General features: G+C 44.1%; 1 protein-coding gene and 1 long non-coding RNA gene across 3 annotated transcripts in view; one reads left to right on the top strand and one right to left on the bottom strand.

The window, feature by feature from the left end:
- The window catches only part of BAALC (BAALC binder of MAP3K1 and KLF4), an 82,084-nt gene that overhangs the window by 13,551 nt on the left and 48,680 nt on the right, over positions 1–19,853 (bottom strand). The window contains exon 2 of one of the 2 annotated variants that reach the window (XM_033126942.1): positions 3,312–3,478. In XM_033126942.1, the coding sequence (XP_032982833.1) occupies positions 3,312–3,478 (167 nt within the window). Of the gene's footprint in view, positions 1–3,311; positions 3,479–19,853 lie in introns of those variants that run through there. The other variant, XM_033126943.1, reaches the window with a different exon arrangement.
- On the top strand, positions 12,101–13,479 carry LOC117034182 (uncharacterized). The gene is made up of 3 exons (XR_004425027.1): positions 12,101–12,466; positions 12,799–12,837; positions 13,262–13,479. It is a non-coding gene; the product is annotated as an uncharacterized LOC117034182 (long non-coding RNA).

Raw genomic sequence — 19,853 nt, 5'->3', positions numbered from 1 at the left:
GGCTTCACACAGAAAAGAATTCAAATGTGAGCCAATATAGAGTTTAAAGTGAAAGTAGGTCTACTTAGCAGAGAGTAAGAAAAGGCCACCCCAGACGGAGTGGCGGTCTCTAATTGCTAGTGGAAGAGAGACCACCTCCATCCCCCGGGCTAGGGTTTATATGTGTTTTCTTGCTCCTATGGGAAATTTCTTGGTATGGGAAAAGGAGGAAAGAACAAAGGTAAGTTTATCTTTAACTTCTGTAAGGTGCAAGAAGAATAAGAGCAGGTTTATCTTTAACTTTTGTAAGGCACAACCCGTGGCTTGTTTGTAGTAGGTTTAACTATGTGAATGGCCGTAATGAAATCTCTTTGCTCAATAGCCTTTGGATGGTTTGTTCTGTGTGATTGACTAATGTCTGCCTGAATTCTGTGTGTTGGAGCACATAGGCAGCAGGCTTGGAATCCAGCCTCCTAGTTTCTTCTTTTGTAAAAATAGTCCTCATGTCCTATATTAATTATGTTGTGGGGGGTGGATGGTGATTGGGGAGGGCATAAGGAGAATTTCTGGGGTAGTGATAATATTATATGTCTTCATATGGAAGATGGGTGTGTCACCTTGTAAAAATTCACTGAACTTAAGATTTGTGCATTTTCCTATATGTCTGTTACATGTAATAGATTGTGTTATTGGTCCTAATTCTTAGCTGTCTCTCCACTGGGGACACAGTATACTTCCTTGCCCTATTGATGTAGAGCTTGTCCATGGGATTTGCTTTGGCCAATAGAAGGTCGGTCGGTATGACATGAGCAAGACATGAAATATGTTTGAATAGTTTGGTTTTGCCTCTTTGGGTTTCTGTTGCCAGGAAGGAAAACACTTTCCTTCTACCCTTCGAAGTTCTTCTGGCTGGTTTAAGAATTAAATTGACATGAGGCAGATTAACAGGAGAAAATCAAGTTTAATTTCATACCTATGGAGGTCTCATAGATATGGGACCTAAAGAAATGACCAGAATATGTAGATTTTATATTTTTTTAGACAAAGAAACCATAAATTTTTGAGGAGTTGACTAGACAAAGAAACTTGGGCTTGGCTGCTTAATCGGTGAAGAATCTAAGCAGAGTTGTATTTTTTTTCCACAGCCCTCTCAGTTCTGAATTTCCTGTCTCTGGGGATAAGGAGGTCTCTCCACCTTCTGGTGCAGGGAGGGCTCCTTTCACACATGAGATTTAGTTCCTGCTTTCAGAGAGACAAAGGATGTTCAGAGTGTCCTTTTTGCATCAGCTGTTTCTTAAGTAACTTCAATTCAAAATAATCAATATGCCAAAGGGGCATATTTTGGGGAGGCCTGTCCTAAGCCCTAATACTGTCATAGTCATGAGAAGAATATACCTCAGAATACTGCTGCTCTTTTGACCTGGTTCCTAGAGCAATATACATGGAAGAGATTCAGCTAGACCTGGAGCCTGGAACCTGCATTCTGGCCTGTCCCATTCAAGTTGCAGCTGATTGTGAGGGGAAAAAAGATTGATGTTTTAAGCCACTGAATGTTGATGTGCTTTGTTATGAAGCATTATTATGGCAACAGGTAACTAACACACTATTCTTCAGTAAAAAAGTACTTTAAGATCTCAATGCTTCCCCCTTTCTAACAGTCACCTGTTTCAATTTAAAGTTAGCCAACACCTACCTCTAGCACTTAAATGGCCTATTCATGTCATACAGTCTTCAGCTTCCTTGTCTATAAAATGGGGATGATGCCTTACTTCACAATGCTCTTGGGAGGATTTAATGAGCCAGTGGACCTAAAAGCACTTTGTAAATTGCAGAACACAATTTTTAAAGTGATGGATGATGGAGGCAGGAAGTGAGATAGGAAAGCAAGTGTGTGGATCATGCCACATACCCAGCAAAGCTGCTTCCTCCGCACATGGCCCATCCTTGCTCAAAGGGTGAGGGCACAGTGTGGGGAAAATGGGACAAATGTCAGGATCCACACTAGAGCAGTCACCAAGCTTCTGAGCATAGTTCTGTAGGGCCCAGCCTGCCTTGGGAGGTGGCAATTAGTCCTCGAGAAGGCCAGCTTATACACAGGCAAAGTGGGGGATACAGGACCCTAGCAAGGCAACTGCAACCCTCAAATCTATCCTCCACCCTTTGTCTTCTATATGTGTTTCATTTAATTGGGTTATGGCACTGCATGCCTAACCATCCCTGCTAATCCTATAGCACTAAATCTTATAGCACTTTCTCAGTTTACAAAGAACAGGCCCATCTGTTCTCTCATTTTGGTATTATTTCCATTGTGTAGATAAGGAACCCGAGACTCTGAGAGATTAAGTGATTCCTGCAAGGCTACTTAGTTAATGAGTGTTAGAGCTGAATTTGCAACAGGTTTTCTGACCAAAGCTTAGAGATGTAGCTCATTGATGCGAGCAAGAATTCCATCATTAGATAACCAGTTGGATCCTCAGAAAACAGGTGGCATTGGTGTGAGGTGACAAAACCAGTAAGTTTTGACAGGGAAAAGCGGGGAAAAATGGGCTTGGAGCATCAAGTAAGCAGTGGACTTTGAATGGGGGTGGGGCGTGGGGGAGATGAAAAAGTGAGAGGGAGGAATGAAGTGAGAAGAGAAAGAGACTGCAGAGCCTGAGCTGGCCTACTAAGGGCATTTGTTCCCATGGGAGGGGCCAGGGACAGCGGGAGGAGCACTTCCCAACAATAGCTCTGGGAGGAAACAAAGGATCGGAAAGGATGGCAGCTAGGTCAGGGACACTGTAGCCCTATCTCCTTTCTAATAGCAACAGTCTGGGGGTCATGCTGCCACCACATTCTGCAGTCATCAAGAGCCCTCTTGGGGACCCTCCCAATGCCCACCTGGTTGGACGGTCTGAGATAAAATGCCAGGCTTCTCTCCTACTACACTGGTCTTCTCTCCCCACCCTGCCAACCCCTGGCTGCCACCCTGACTGCCTGGCCAAAGATTGGTTCCTGGAACCAGCACAGTCCTCATTATCAAGATGGTGAGAGCTGACACTGAAAAGGAGCTCCTTGAACAAAGCTGCATTTAAGCAAACACAGGCTTCCTTATGAATGCAAATATCAAGGACCCATTTCCACTGATTTCAACAAAACCTAGCAACGCTCAAGGCAGGGGCTGGGGTAGGGCTGGGGTCTTGCTATTTTGTTTGCAACAATTTTCACATGGGTGGGGCAGAGAATTTCCATTAGCAAGGTAAACCTTGGGTACAGTCTCTACTTGGCCCAGTCCAGAAGCAAGCTTCTCTCCCTTTCTCTGGTCCCAACTCAGGTCTGTGGCTGTGACCTACCTCCGTGGTTCGAAGGCCATTCTGCTTCTGGGTCAGAGGGCCTGAGCTGAGGCTTTGGGGATTTGAGCATTGGGTCCCACAGCTCATCTTCTTCTCTGGGTTGGATATTCCACTTGAGGCTGTAGAACGGGGCACACCATTGGAGGACAGCCCATCTTCCAGCACACCTGGGGGACGGAAGCAGAGGATGGCACTAGAGTCTTCCACAGGGCAATTGCTACAACCAATTCCCAAGAGCATGGGGAAAAAAAAATAGAAGAACGGTCACCAGAAATCCCACCATGCCAAGTTACCCTTTTCTATAAGAACATGTGGAGTATTTTATTTTTTACAAAAATGAGATTTTAAAAATTTTGTAAATTGAAATTTTTACTTACAAGTACATCAGTGGATTATTTCCATATCATTAAATATTTTTGGGCAGATGAGTGGCTCAGGTGGTTGAAGCACTGTACTCCTAACACGGTGGTCGCCGGTTCGATTCCCACATGGGCGAGTGAGCTGCGCCCTCTACAACTAGATTGAGAACAACTGCTCGACCTGGAGCTAGGCTGGCAGGAGTTGCTGTGAGCGGCCAGCCAGTGGCTGGCAACCAACTGGCTCAGCTGGGTAGAGCACAAGGCTCATAATACCACCATGCGCCAGTGAGCTGCGTCCTCCACTACTAGACTGAGAACAACGGCTTGACTCGGAGTTGGGGGTGGGGTGGAGGAGAATTTTGCGATACGATTTTTCATACAGTCTACTGTTGTGTGGAGTGTTACCATTTATTTCACTAATCCCCTTTAGCTGGATATTTGTTTTCACTTTTTCAAAATAAATGTTACTGTGATGAAACGCCTTGTGGTTAAAGCTTTACTCTTAATTATACTTCCTTGGGATGAATTCCTAGCAGTGGGATTACTGGTTTGAAGGTTCTACAGTTTTTTCATAATTCCTTCTCAAGGTGTTGGATTGTGTCCCTACTATAACAAATGCCAAGAAATGATAGAATGAAGTTTAAATAAATAGCCTTACTGAAACACAAGAGGAGGACGACAGTGAGGATGAATTCATAGATGAAGAGTATCTGATTGAAAAGACAAGCACAGAAGCATGAGGGGGAGTATCAAGTGGGAGACAAGAAGTGGGCAGAGGCTCTGGGATAGCTACAAAAAGGCCAAGAACAGCCCAGGGGGTTAGCCATCCTACTCCTCCACCAGGGGCCAGTCAGCAATGATGGAGCAGCCTATGAGGGTGGGATATTGTGATAACACAGGAAATACATATTTGTTCTTTGAACACAGTTCCTTGCACAGAGCTCCTAAAACCCTTGTTATTTCCTGAGTGATAGGGGTGGGAGGAGCATCTTTTGTTGTAAGATGACACAGAGCTCCTAAATCCCTTGGAATTTTGTGAGAGATAGGAGAGATAGGAGTGCACCCCACCCCCCACAGCTTCAGGATGGGGACTGATTGCCAGAAAGATCTATCCTTGATTAGAAGCTTGGAAATTTCAGTCCCACCTCTGGGGAGGGGAGAAGAGCTAGAGATTGAGTTAATAATTGATCATGCCTACATGAAGAAACTTCTATAAAAAACCCTAAATGACAATGTTTAGGGAGCTTTCAATTTGGTGAAAGCACCTATGTGCCAAGAAGGTGGCGTACCTCAACTCCACAGGAACAGAAACTCCTGTACACAGGACCTCGCCCTGTGTGCCTCTTCACCTGGTTATTCATTTGTACCCTTTATAAATCCTTTACAGTAAATGTAAGTAAAGTGTTCCTGAGTTCTGTGAGTCATTCTAGCAAATTATCTGGCAATGTGTCTGATGTACTAAGGGAGGGAAGGGCGGTTGACTAAGCAGAGTTCATGAGGCTCCAGTCCCAACACAGCTGAAGAAGAAGTGATCCAAAGGACACACATGTCTACGTGTCACCCACCAGCTCTGCAGACTGCTAAGAGGTTCTCAATTGTGGCTATTCGATAAAAAATCAGAATTCAAAACATTGAAAGTCACGGTAGAAAATGCCTGGTCCAGAGTTTCCTGACTGGCAGGCTATAGTACATGGGTCACTGTGGAAGGGTTGCAGACGTGCAGAGCAATGGATTCCTTTAGCTGGCTTACCCCAAGTCTTTGTCACCCCTTCCTCCACCAGCTGGCAGTCTGCACCCCTTTTCCTCTCATTCCCCCTTCATCCTGCACCAAAAGGATCTCATGTGCACGTGTATGCATACCCCAGTACACACATTCAATCTCTACCTCCACGACTCCCTGCAAACAGTTGCCCCTGGCACACTCCTTGGCCTAGGAGTGTGTGAACGTAGAGAATGGATCAGGAAAAAAGGCTCATCATGATGACTCTGAAAACAGGCTTGGTGTGATTTTGGCTGGTAATTCCAGGGTCCCAGCACCCACATAAGAGTCTAAAACAGAGATTCTCAGTGTGGTGCAGAGGGACCAAGCTGTTGTTACTGGTCTGCTGTGGGCTAAGTATAAAAACTGAACGCAGCACTTAGAAATTTCTATGACAACTTGACACTGCTGGAACATCCAAGGGTGAACTTGTCTGATTGAACTTCTCAGATTAAATAAGATATAGACCAGTTCTGGTGCTGTCAGACTCAAGTGGTGAGTCACAATGGTGTGAGCTGTGTGTTAGTTGTGCACAGCAGGACCACATATTTGTCTGTAATGGACTGGGGAAAGAAAAAGCAACTGGTCCTGAAGGAAGGCTGGGGGCTTTGGTAAGTATGTCTTCTTGGTCCCTGGATAACTTGCTCTCTGAGGAAGGGTGGGGCCGTAATGGGGGAGTGGACCTCTAAAACACAAGCCAAGATAGAGACCCAGCTTAATAAGGTCTAGGGTGGGCCTGCCTTCAGCCCTTAGAGCTGCTGAGTGGGACTCAGGCTAGCCAGTGCTACCTTGGCTGTTTACCAGTGTGCCATATGAATGCTACCCTCTTCTTTTTCTAATTTAAAAAAAATTTTCTTTTATAGATGTATTTGATATTTGAACCGAGTCTACAAATTCAGATCCACACATATAGATTGACAACTGCACGGTTGTCAGAAGCGAATGTTACTATTTTCTACGCGAGTCATGAATGGATACCTGGGTTGAGGGCAGGTAAGAGGCTCTACTGAGCCATCTACTGAATGTACCACGGTGCTTCCAGCCTGGGTGGGGATGGACACCACCTTGTCCTACCCTGAGACACTTCAATATGCTCACCTGACCCCCATCCACTCCATGGCCATGGCCAACCCCCTGTGGGGGTTAGAGGACATGGAACACAGCTCCCTTTTCCCTTCCCTCCAAAGTAACCCAGTTTCTGACCCAGGAAGAGGGCAGCAAGGTGGGAAGGGGAGGGGAGAGGCACCAGGGGGCCAAGAGCATGTAGCAGAGAACCCATGCCAGGGAGGCAGATAGACAACAGGAAGTGGGACTGAGCATCAGTCAGAGTTCTAAGCTCCTGGCACATGCTCCATTGTTCCATCAGACTTCACTTACAAAACACAGATTCAGAGATGAAATTAAGGATTTCAAGATGGCGCGTCTGCAGAGCACTCAATCCTAAACACAGGACCCCGCCTGAACCAGGCAGACCCCATGCATCTGCACCAGTTGCACACCCACGGAGCCACTAACACCGAACAGAGATCAAGGCAGAGCTGCTGTGGCTGAGGTACAGATGGCCAGTCCTTCCTTCTCAGCAGCTCCCCCATTCCCTGGGTGTCTCTGCTGAGCCTCAGGGCTCCTGGAAACACAGGTCGAAGATCACTCATTTGGTCTAGTGTTTTCAGTTTTCATTGGTGGCTGAACAAAAATGAGAACTACGATTTCTTAATCCCCAATTCAAGGACTTCCTTATCTATTAAATGAGAATAGCCATTCCTACTTCATAGGGCTGTTGTAAGGATTAAACAAGACACCGTATCTAAAGGTTCTGACAGTGTTTGGCACATACATTGTACTTATTATTATTTATGGCCCAACACCAGCTGCCTTGTCTCCTCCTCGAGGTGCCCCTATCCATTAGTTACATTCCTGGTTTATGAGTCCTACCATCAGCGTCCCTCAAGTGCTTAACAACTGAGCTTGATAAACAAGCAGAGAAGCTCTGATGACAAGCAAAGAAACAGGGTTGGGCTTGGGAACTGGCATTGCCTAACAGTGAGCAGGGGCTGTCTGCCCAGAGTGGTCAAGAGGTCACTGCAGGGAGTCAGGAATATGGGGTCATTTACTGTTACTTATGCCTGCAATAAACCAGGTGATTTTGCTGCATGGATTTAGTTGAATTTGTATTTCCTAATTCCAAAAAAATCTCAATGTTAGAAAACTTGTAAACTATAGAAAAGCACCAATGACAAATAATTTTTACCGAATTTCCCAGAGATTACCTCTGTTAACAAGGAGGTAGGTATATGCTTGTCCAGAAGGTACCACCCAGGTCCACTTACCCAAAGTCCTGCACTGACCCCCCAGCGATGGTGGATGTTGGTGGCTAATGGTTCACACTTGTCCCCTTCTCCCAAGGCTTGCCTTTGGCTGAAGGAAGTCCTCTCACCAGGAAACACTGGCCAGTTACACCAGGGGCAGCCATGGCCAATGGGTGACTAAAAGCATGTGTGTGTGTGTGACGGGGGGGGTTGTACAACAGCCCAGCCCCCTTGCCTCTAAGCAGCATAATTTCTGTCCCTTCACTCCAAAGCAACCATGGGATCAGACTGAGGCTAGAATATTTCTGAAACCACATCTTGGCCCAGCGCCTTCCTCTGGCCCATCCTGCTTCCTTCATTCTTTCCCTCACACAGTTCTCCCCCCAGGATTGTCTCCAGGAGTCATTTACATAAAATCCCCATCTCAGGCTCTGCTTCTAGAGAATTGAACCTAAGACAGCGCATATACGCTGCATGCCAGATATATTCCTTTTGACCCATCCACACCCACTCTCCCCGCCTCTCTATCCTGTTCTGTGTCTCAGGACACTAACCTGAGTGCACCGTGTCAATAGGCTCCCTTGCCCCCTGGCTTCTAGTTGGGTTTGCCAATGGCATCACTGGCTATCGAGGGAAGGGATCTGCAGGAGCGGACTGAGGTCTAGTCTTTATTCCCCTGGTTCCCTCCCTGCAGTGTTGCCGTGGGTGCCTGGTGTTCTCTATACATTCCTCCACCACAAGCGAGTACTGAACCAAAAAAAGCCCAAGAACGTGTGGAATTAGGAGGTTCCTGATGACTTCAGGGAGAGCTCACAGGAGTGCTAGGAACAGAGAAAACAGATGGCAAGTTGTTGAGTAGGGAGTTACAGATGCTGTATGAGTCAGAGTTCTTAGCTGCAAGTAACAGAAAGTGACTCCAGTGAATTAAAGTAGAAAACCAATTCTTTTAAGTGATCTGGAAGCTCGCAGACTTTCTGGGAGCGTTGGAAGCTGAGGCACAGGGGCTATCTATCAAGGAACAATGTTCCAAATGCCTCCAGGGAGCCTGTCCCACCAACCCCTTGACCCTGGAAATTGGCCTCAGCACTGCTGCTATGCTTATTCTAAAAGTTATAGTTTTGCTGAAATTCAAGTTGAATTGGGTGTCTTGAATTTTATCTGGCAACCCTACTGGGTGTCAAGTGCCCCAGTCTGGGAGAACATTTTTGTGAAAGCTGCATTGTACTAGACCCTGAGCTCCATCTGCAACTGCATGCCACTCCTCTCAAGCATGGTTGGTGGGAGAGTGACCCTTATTTGATAGAAGAAACTGAAGTTCAGCCGGGTTCTGTATCTTTCCAAAGCTTGTGGTCTTAGCAAATATTTACATTTCCTTAGAGGAAAAGCTCCCAAGTAGGCAGCTTTCAAATTTTAGTGTGCATGAGACCCAACTGAGGAGTCTGGTAAACTACAGATCTCTACATGCAGCCCCCCAAACTTCTGATTCAGTAGGGTCCCAGAAATATGCATTTTACCAAGTTTCCTCTACCCCATTTCACCCTCTGTGATTCTGAGGCAGCGAATTCTAAAGACTGTATTTGAGGCTTCAATAACACTCATGCAGGTTTTGACGGTTGTGTGTAAAATGCCCATCTGTATTTTTTTTCCACCATGAATTCTGTAGCAGTAAATCTAGGGACATTTATGTGCCCCTAGGGTATGTCTATTATTTTTACACTCTTCACAAAATTTTCATTCCACCCAGAAGACAAGCCAAATCACTGACTTTGCCAAAAAATAGGAAACAGCTGTGTCCAAAGCTTGCTGATAAATTGCAAGCAATGACTTCTTGCCAAAGTTTTTTGCTGTTTTGGAAATGGAGCTGAGAGTGGGGCAGAGCATAGAAATTAAAAATGATAGCTGGAAGCGATGTGGAGAGCAGGCCGAGGGGCAGTTCCTCCTTAACCCAAGCACCTGGCTTTCCTTGGTGAAGGTGATCAGAATCTTCCAAAGTCATTGAAACCACTTGCAAGTCATTCACCTCAACGACTGAAAACCGAAGTATTAATATAAGACATTAGCAATCTATTTGGGAAGAATCTCCTGAAGTCACAATAGAAAAAACTGTAGTTCAAAGACTGTCTGGGCTCAGATCCTGAACACATTGCTGATGATAATTTTGTCTCAAATGAGGTATGCATTAAACAAACTGCAAGTACCCAGCCATTTACTGATAATTTGTCTCCTCATTTTCCCAAATGAAGTAGAATGGGTATTTTTTTCAATCTAATGAGTAATTTTCAAGCATACACTATGTGTAAGAAGCTGCTGGTGACTTTTTGTATGGCTAATATAAGAAAATCCTTTTAAAATGGTGAGTAACCATTACTTATATGGTCAGTTAGTTTGGGGGAAAGATTCCAAGACAATTCAATAGGGAAAGAATTGTTTTTTCAACAAATGTGTGGGACAACTGGATGTTTACATGCAAAATAGTGAAATTGGACCGCTACTTGACACCATATACAAAAGTTACTCAAAATGGATCTAAATGTAAGAACCAAACCTATAAAACATTTAAGAGAAAACATAAGCATAAATCTTAATGACCTTGGATTAGGCAATAGTTTGTTTTTTTTTAATTACCCCAAAAGCATAAGCAATAATAACAAAAAATAGATAAACTGGACATCATCAAAATTTAAAATGTTTGTGCTTCCAAGGACATGATGAAAACCTGAAAATTCACAGAATGGGAGAAAATTTTTGCAAATTATATATCTGATAAAGGATTCTTACTCCTAAAGAATTCTTACAACTCAATAATAAAAAGACAAATAACCAAATTAAAACATCGGTAAAGGATCTAAACAGACATTTCTCAGAAAAAGACATGCAAATGGCCAATAAGCACATAAAAAGGTGTGAAAAGCAAATCAAAACCACAATGAGATACTTTTTCATACCCACTGGGATAACCATACTAAAAAAGACAGATAATGACAAATATTGGCAAAAATGTGGAAAATTTGGACCCCTCCTCATACACTGCTGGTGGGGATGTAAAATGGTGTAGCCACTTTAGAAATCACTCTAGCAGTTCTTCCAAAGGTTAGACATAGAGTTATCATATTATCCAGAAATTCCACTCCTAGGTATATACTCCAAAGAAATGAAAACCTATGATCATACAAAGCCTGTAAATGAATGTTCTAGCAGAATCATTCATAATAGCCAAAAAGTAGAAACAACCCAAATATCCATCAACTGATGGATGCATTTATCTACCCGTCTGTCTGTCTATCTATCTATCTATCTATCTATCTATCTATCTATCTATATCAATATATATATACACACATAATGAAATATTATTTGGCAATAAACAAAATCAAGTACTGATACATGCTACAACATTGAAAAATCTTGACAATATTATGCTAAGTGAAAGAAGTCAGTTACAGTAGGCCACATATTGTATCATTCCATTTTTTTATATGAAATGTGCAGCAATAGGCAAATCTATAGATAGAAAAGTTGATTTGATTAGTGGTTGCCTAGGGCTGGGGTTGTTGGGGGGAAATGAGAAGTGACCATTAATAGATACAGGATTTCTTTCTTTTTTTAAGATTTTATTGGGGAAGGGGAACAGGACTTTCTTGGAGAACAGTGTACTTCCGGGGCTCTTTCCAAGTCAAGTTGTTGTTGTCCTTTCGATCTTAGTTGTGGAGGGCAGCTCAGCTCCAGGTCGTTGCCATTGTTAGTTGAAGGGGGCGCAGCCCACCATCCCTTGTGGGAGTTGAGGAGTCGAACCGGCAACCTTGTGATTGAGAGCCCGCGCTCCAACCAACTGAGCCATCTGGCCATCCTGGAGCTGAGCAGCAGCTCACTGATTTCATTCTAGTTGTGGAGGGCACAGCTCGCTGGCCCATGTGGGAATCGAACCGGCAGCCCCGTTGTCCAGAGCTCGTGCTCTAACCAACTGAGCCACCAATCCGCCCTGGGATTTCTTTTTAAGGTGATGAAAATCTTCTTAAATTGATTGTGAGGATGGTTGCACAACTCTTAGAATATACTAGAAGCCATTTAATTGTACACTTTAAATAGGTCAGTTGTTTGGTTTGTGAATTATAGCTCAGTAAAGCTGTAATTTAAAGAACAGTGAGCAACACATTTTGGAATGTTTTATTGATAAAAGAAGCACATTTGAACTTGAACAGCAATGGTTGTAGAGAGAAAATGACTAATAAACCTATATAGTCTATAAGGACAACTGCAGAACTAGCCTATCAGTTCCCAAAGGCCACGGGTCCTGATTAAGAGGGCTACTGTTCCCTGAGATACACGCCAGTTTGTCCTATCTGCCCTTGGCCTCAGGTGTAGGTGACAGAAACAGCTTCCCTATGGTACCCAGCAGTGTGCAAGAAAGACGCCTGCTGAGAGCAACAGCTGGAATGGAAAGGACTGCAAGAAGAAGCAAGGAGAGTCCTGTCTGTCGTTGGTGGAATCAGGCCTGATGTCTCTCCCCAAGGAGATACCCAGGAGGCAGCAAACCAGCTAGTGACCGGGAGGCAGCCAAAAGGAAAAGTCAAAATAGTACTTTTCTTTTCCCTACTGATACCCTTAGCATCTGTCAGTCTTCTCTGAGGGCTCACTTATCTTTCCTTTTCTTCCTTTGATCCACTCAGTGGCTCATCCCTTCCTTGAAGTTTCCACCTCTACTCCAAGACCACGATCGATCGAGGAGAACAGGTACTTGCCCTATCTCTGTGTTAATTACTAAGGGACTGCCCCTACTCTGTGATAAAAATGCCGCTCTCTCCCCCATCAACCGTGCTTCCTATTTTACTGTTTCTAAGGTATGCAATGTTGCTATGACCATAACAATACCCTGTCCTTTTCCAGAGCCTTCCTCCCTAATTTCTCACAACCCTTCTGTGATGCCTTTCCCTTCCTCGTTTTCTCTCCTTGAATAATTCTCATAAACTTTTAAAATGTTTACCTTGTATACTAGTTTGTAGGGCTGCCACAGCAAAGTACCACAAACGGGGTGGTTTAAACAACAGAAATTTATTTTCTCACAGTTCCGGAGGCTGGAAATCTGAGATCAAGGTGTCAACAAGGTTGGTTTTCTCAGGTCTCTGTCCTCGCTTGTAGATGGCTGTCTTCTCCCTGTGTTTTCACATGTCTTCCTCCCGTGTATCTGTGCCCATATCATCTCTTCTTATAAGGATACGAGTCATATTAGAGTAGGGTCCACCCATATGACCTAATTTTACCTTAATTACATCTTTAAAGAGCCTATCTCCAAACACAGTGACATTTTGAGACACTGGAGATTATATAATGGCGAAACTCAGGGATCAATGACATAGTTAGACTTAGCTAGCCTGCAGTTTGATCCGCCCTGATACTCAGCTATTTTCTCTTTAATTTCTCCCTCACTAAGAACTCTGTTTTATTCCCTTTCTTAAGTCTACACATACCTCGTTAATCCATTTAATCAGCAGAATCCTAACCTGAAAAGAACAATTTCTTAATCCTCAGGCGTCCGGACACCAGAATCCATTTTGCAACTCCCTTGCAGTTTTTACTGGTGATGCATAAAGCCCCAGCTAGAGACGGCCAATTCCAGAGATAACATTATCTTAAAACAGACCAGACCACAGGAAGTGATGTCAGCCCTCGGACCTGCCTGACCAACTCAACCTTTCCTTTGTTCTTCATCTTGTGTACCTTTAAAACCTTCTGACAGATCTAGGAACCGAGGGATGGCCTTTGGACAGGAGTCGCCATCCTCCCAGAATGCCAGCATTCTGAATAAAACTACTTTTCTTTCCATCAAACTTGTCTCTCAATTTTTCACTCTTTCAAGCTGCAGGTAGCTGACCTTAGCAGGTGTCGTGCAGGGGACCCTGGTTGCTGCGCCATTTGTCGTGCAGGGGACCCTGCTCGCTGCGCCATGTGTCATGCAGGAGACCCTGCTCGTTGCGCCAATTGTCGTGCGGGGGACCCTGCTTGCTGCGCCATTTGTCATGCAGGGCGGCCTGCGGAGTCTCTGCTCCTGCTCCCCACATAAGAACGCAGGACATGGTGAGGCCAAAAGGGAACACCCACGGAGCCATAGGTAGGGAAGTCATACCACTATATTCTCGCTGGCGGCTGGGTTGGAGACACAGGAAGCAGGAGCCACACTGTTTGCAACCCTCACTGCTCCGCTTGCAGGCTCAGCCACCATCTTCTTGCTAGCCCCCATTTGCTGCTAGCCTAGCCACGGCAGTTATATTAGTGGCCAGTGGCTCACTGGTTACAGCTGACGGCCAACTAGCCACAGCTGATGGCCATTTGATCACAGTCGACGGCCATTTACTACCTGAGCCAGCACCTTTCTATGTGAGGCCGAGAGCCTGGAAACTGCTTTTTGGGGCTCTGTCCCCACAGCAGGGTAACAGTTAGGACTTCAACATCTGAATTTGGGGATGTGGGGCACACTTAAGCCCATAACACCTTGCTTTTTTTTTTAATATATAAAATTATGTTTTTTTAATTAAGAAATAGATGTTTCCTGTAGAAAACTTGACTATACTGGTAAAACAAATATAAGAAAGTGAAAATTATCCATAATCCTACAGTCATGCAAGGTGTCATGCAAGGTCTCAGCTCCCGCTCCCCACATAAGAACGCAGGACATGGTGAGGCCAAAAAGGAACACCCACGGAGGTATAGATACGGGAGTCATACCACTATGTTCTCGCTGGCGGCTGGGTTGGAGACACAGGAAGCAGGAGCCACACTATCCGCAACCTGCCGTCCACTTCTCTGCAATCTGCAACCTGCACTCCGCCGTGCTAACTGCAATCCACGCTTGCCAGCCACCATCTTCATGCTAGCCCCCATTTTCTGCTAGCGTAGCCATGGCAGTTATATTAGTGGCCAATGGCTCACTGGTTACAGCTGACAGCCAACTAGCCACAGCTGACGGCCATCCAATCACAGTTGATGGCCATTTACTACCTGAGCCAACACCTTTCCATGTGAGGCCGAGAGCCTGGAAACTGCACTCCTGGCTCTGTCCCCACACCTATCAACTAGGGATAACTGTTAATTGACATTTTGCCTATTGTGTCCCCAAACTTTTTTCAATGCACAGACACACATAGTTTTTGAGAAATGAAATAATACCATAACGCTATTCTATTGTCCCTTTTATCAAGATTTCTACTCAGCTTAATTCTTCCTTTTCTTCTTCCTTATCATATATCACTTATTCCTTCTTTTACCATTTATCTTTCAATCAGACAATCATTTGAAAAATATTTATTCAGTGCCTACTACCGGCCACGCACTACACTGGGTGGGGTGCTGGGTTTACATCTTAGGCTTATAGCCCAGGGGTGCAGTCTCTCAGCCAAATCCTCTTCTCATCCACCTTCTTTTGCTTCCTGACTGTCCCAATAGAGACAGTTTCCCCCTAGTCCCCCAGTTTCTTACCAAAGAGCATACTGGGAGATGGATGGCAAAGACTGAATTCTCACTGAAGGAAGTAGGAAGACAAGAATTTGAACGAGCATTGACATAATTCTCTTTGAGAAATGGTGAGGCAAGACAGGGAACATTAAGAAGACAATCAATTTTATCTGTCCATGTATCTAACTCCTCCTTCCTCTTCCACGTGACCCAGTTTGGATTCCACCTTTTTACTCAGGCTGAAACTACATCTTAGGGACTTATTTACCTGCACAGTCCGCAAGGCACTCTGACAAGCAGTGCCCTTATCAGGGAATACTCTCCTAGGGTAATGCCTGGGAAGAGAGCTCCGGGGGTCAGGTGAAAGGAGGAGGACCCTGTGGATCACACAGCACCTCCAGTGCCTGGCATAATCCTTGGCTAAGGCTCTGCCCATCGTGCCCCATTTCTGCTTCGGTGGGGAGGCTTACTTTGATCTTTTATTCTTATCCCACTTCCTTAGGTGCTTGTGGCCTGGCTTCCCCCCCCCCCCCCACGAAGTAGGCAGATCTAATCAGTCAGGGATTTAAAAACACCTCAGAGGTGACACCCCTCCAGTGGAAGGTGCGTGGCCTCATGCTCAGTTTCACGCCTTACCTTTAGACCTTTTTCCTAGTCAGGGAAATTATTCCTTAGGGAGTTTTCCAATGCAATTTTCCTCCCTGTTTTCTTTTATTCCTTGCTTCAATCACTTTTGGGGTGGTTAGTGCTTTCAGGAAGCACTGGTTTCCTGGTTGTTTTTTCACTCCTTGACATTTTTTGAGCTTAGTACAACCAGCCTCTTCAGCAGACTCTTTCCGAGGATTGCTGGAGCTGGTACTGGATTGTTCTCTTAGGTGGACATTAGAAATTAGTTGATACGACTTTATTAGATATAAGAAGGATATTTGGGTCAGTCAGAATTAGGAGAATTAGGTCAATTGCATTGTTTTATTTCTTAAAATTTAAAAATCATCCAAAGCAATCAATCAATCCTCAAGAATCTATATCTGTTAGAGCCTACCCTGTGCCTAGAACAGTGTGTTTTTAGGGGATATATTAATAAAACATCTACCTGAATCCTTTATGCTTTTGTAATTTAATTGGGAACTTAACAGCTTACTTAACAATTACTGAAAACAGAGCTATGCAAAATTTCAATAACAAGATACCATGTTTTACCCATAAGAATGGCAAAAGTTAAGAAGTCTGATAATATTAAATGTTTAAAGAGTGTGGGTTAATGGGTTCTCTCATATATTTCCAGTGGGAGTACAAAGAGAACTTGATCTATTTTGGAGGACAATTGCCAGAATCTATTCGAGCTTAAAATGTACACACCATGATGACTCAGCAATTCCAATCCTCAGTCTCTACTGTAGGAAACCTCTTACCATTACAAAACCTCTTACCATTACAAAAAGGCCCACTGAGGATGTTCTTTATGCCACTGTGATAGTGAAAAGTGGAACTGATGTAGCCATTCATCTGTTGAATAATTAAATAAGCTGTGGTTTACCTATGCTATGGAATTCTATTGTCAGAGCCCAGAGCAGACTACCCCAAAATACCCCACAGTGGCATATTGATAGCTTTGATTTAAAATTACTTGACAATCAGCCAGTGCAAGAAGGGCACGCTGACCCTCCATTGTCTCCTTGAATATGGGAAGTATATCTCCCCATGTGAAAGATGCCCTCCTTGCTCCAGGGAGGCTAAGAAAGACCCTTACCACTAGAGGGAAGGAATCCAGGGCTGTAAAGCTTACATAAACAAACCTCCTTACTCCTTTACTAATTTGTTGTCTAAGCCCAAATTTTGTTTAAATTCCTCACTAATCAGCACTCAAACCTAAGTGTCTTTATCAATTCTTCACAAATTTGTTGTTTCTTTGTCTAAAAAAGGATAAAGCTGGCTCATTCATCATTTCTCTGAGCATCATTTATGATCTCCTGTGCGCACGTATTAAATTGTTTTTTCTCCCGTATTTGGATTTGTGTCAATTTTATTATTAGTCCGGCCATAATAACTCAAAAAGGATAGAGGGGGAATTTCTCCCTCTCCAACACGATACAACAAACTAAAAGTATAAAGTAGATTAATATAGATAGAAGTCATATATAATAATGAGTGGAAAAACCAAGTAGAGGGTAAACATGTACAAATAACAGTTTTTATACAGGAGAAAAATTCCTATGTTACCAAAAATTCCTTTGTCACCATAAATATGGTTATTATATTTTGTATAGGGATACATACGTGTGTGTGCGCGCGTGTGTGCAACGAATTGATAACAATGTTTTTCTCTGGGGGAAAAAGACGGAACCAAGGTGAGAGGGTGTTTAATGGGGTTTTATCTGTAACATTTCTACTTTTTAAATATATTACTTGTGAAATAAAAATGATTTTAAAAATAGAACTATGTCATATTCTGCCTTTTCTCATTAGTAATGGCTTTGGGTCCACCCAGAGTATTTGCTTATTTATTTTTTAGTTATTAGATTACATTTAATCATCAAATGTACTATAAAAATAGTTATCAAATATGATGACGCACAAGAACAAGATGCACAAGAATTAATACTTTGTAGACTATTCCACACACAAAAAAGTTCAATCATTTTAAAATGAAGAGATGAGATGTCTGACTCTCTATAGGGCAGTTGATAACGTTCACTGAGACATCCTCATAGTTAATGTGTATAGAACAAATTATAGTTGTTCATAAGAACCTGGGGGCTGCTGACATGACTGAAATAAAGCATGGTTTGTCCTCACAGAGGAGGGGATTCTTGAGTAGTGTTTAAAAGGAAAGCCTTTTAAAGGCTGTTGGCACGAAGGCTAATAGGAGAAATGAAATGAAACTCACATTTGTGGGCTCCAGCTGAGAACCATCCCAAAGCTCAGAGCTAAGGATACAAAGACTCCTGAAATAACTGGTAGCTAAGAGCATGGAGTTGGAATTTGATTCGCAATTCTACTTCATTGTCACAGCAACCTTGTAGGTAATAGCTACCATTCCACCCTATCTACCTTTTTGTCAGAAGATGAAACTGAGGTTACTTAACCTGAGGTCCTACTGCTGGTGCCAGAGCCAGGCTTCCACCCTAAATTTGCCAGAGCCTAAAACCTTTCCTTTCACAGGCATTTGTATTTACTCACATCAGTTGAAACAAACAAAAAAAAATTTACAATGAATCATATTCTCCCTTTTGAGGGCTAGGCAATAAGGAGGGGATGTATGGTGTCAACAAAACAAATGAAAGGCTTTGTAAAGCTAATCCACCGCTTAAAGGTCTTACTGCTCCAGGGTGGAGCAGATCTTTGGAATTATTTAGAATTCAAGTAAGTTGCCAGCAGAATCAAGTAAATCACACTGGAGTGCAGACCGTGAGAAAATGAGTGTGTTTAATTAAACTTCCTTGGTGCATTGTCTATCCCTCAGACCCCTGAAACGGTCCTCCTGACAGGTGCTCATCCCTCTGAGTCACCCACTGAAGATTCGCTATTTCTCCCTAACACTTGGAGGCCCTGCCAGGCTCGTTTTCACAACAGCTCCGTTTAGGGGTGCAGCGAGTTGGCCTTGGTTAATCTGTTCCAGGCAGGATCATGGCTACTTGTTCTAGGGTGGGACGTAAAATCAGGCTATGGCAGAGATTTGCTGGTCCAATCCAGAGAACAGAGGAGAAGGGGTGGCAGATGTGGATTTCATTTTCCACTGGGTAGAAAACAATTTTCTAGAACTATGAATCCGATCCAGGCCAACCCCTTCATGGACTTCTCAAGGACTTCAGGATAAAATTCCAAATCCCTCTTGCCCTGCAGGACTGTCCGTGAGCTCTCCTGCCTCGTGGTCTGCGCTCAGGGGTCTGCGCTCTCCCCACTGTTCCCTATGTCCCAGCCTTACTGGATATCAGAGGCACCTCACTGCCCTTACAACACTGTCCCTTCTCAGCATGCTCTCCCCTTGGCTTGACTAATTCTCTGTCTCTACATTAACATGACTTCCTCAGGGGGCCCTTCCCAGACTCCTCCCTCACACGAGCTGGGTTCCTTGTTCTCCTCCCACAGCACCTTGTACTTCCTCTTAGGAGCGCTCATCGCTGTTGGAATTTTTTATTGCATGCCCACCTACCCCACTAGCCTGGTTGCTCCATGAAGACAAGGACTGTGCCTGTTGTGTTCATTACCATACTTAGCATATATTAGGCATTCAAGAAATGTTAGTGTTGAGCCACCGGACAGATGGCCAGAGCTAGTGTCATCACTGCAAAAAGAAGCTGCCATATAGACCTCTATATGTTGAGTGTTTTCTCCCTTGATCGTCTAAACGGTTGAAATTCCAAAGGAAGCAGTGCAAACATGAAGTATGCTTGCTGTTCTCAATCTGTGATTATTGTGGAGGTATCAGGGAGTGAAAGGAAGAGCTCACATAAGCAGTGAAGTCGGTCCCCACAGAGACCAGTCATATGCCTCCAGCCACTTGGCCCCCACAGGTTGCCAGGGCTTCCAAACAAGGCTGGCATATTTCCAGGATTGAGGGCTGAGCGCAAATGTGACCACAACACTGCTGGTCTTCTATATTTCATTTGCTCGTTGGCGGTTTGTACCACAGGAAGGAGGGGCAGTTTCTCATCATGAACATCATGGCCCC

This window comes from Rhinolophus ferrumequinum, chromosome 14, assembly GCF_004115265.2.
Source record: "Rhinolophus ferrumequinum isolate MPI-CBG mRhiFer1 chromosome 14, mRhiFer1_v1.p, whole genome shotgun sequence".
NCBI lineage: Eukaryota > Metazoa > Chordata > Mammalia > Chiroptera > Rhinolophidae > Rhinolophus > Rhinolophus ferrumequinum.
Note: the sequence above shows the minus strand (reverse complement) of the source record. Positions and strands in the feature narration are given on the sequence as shown.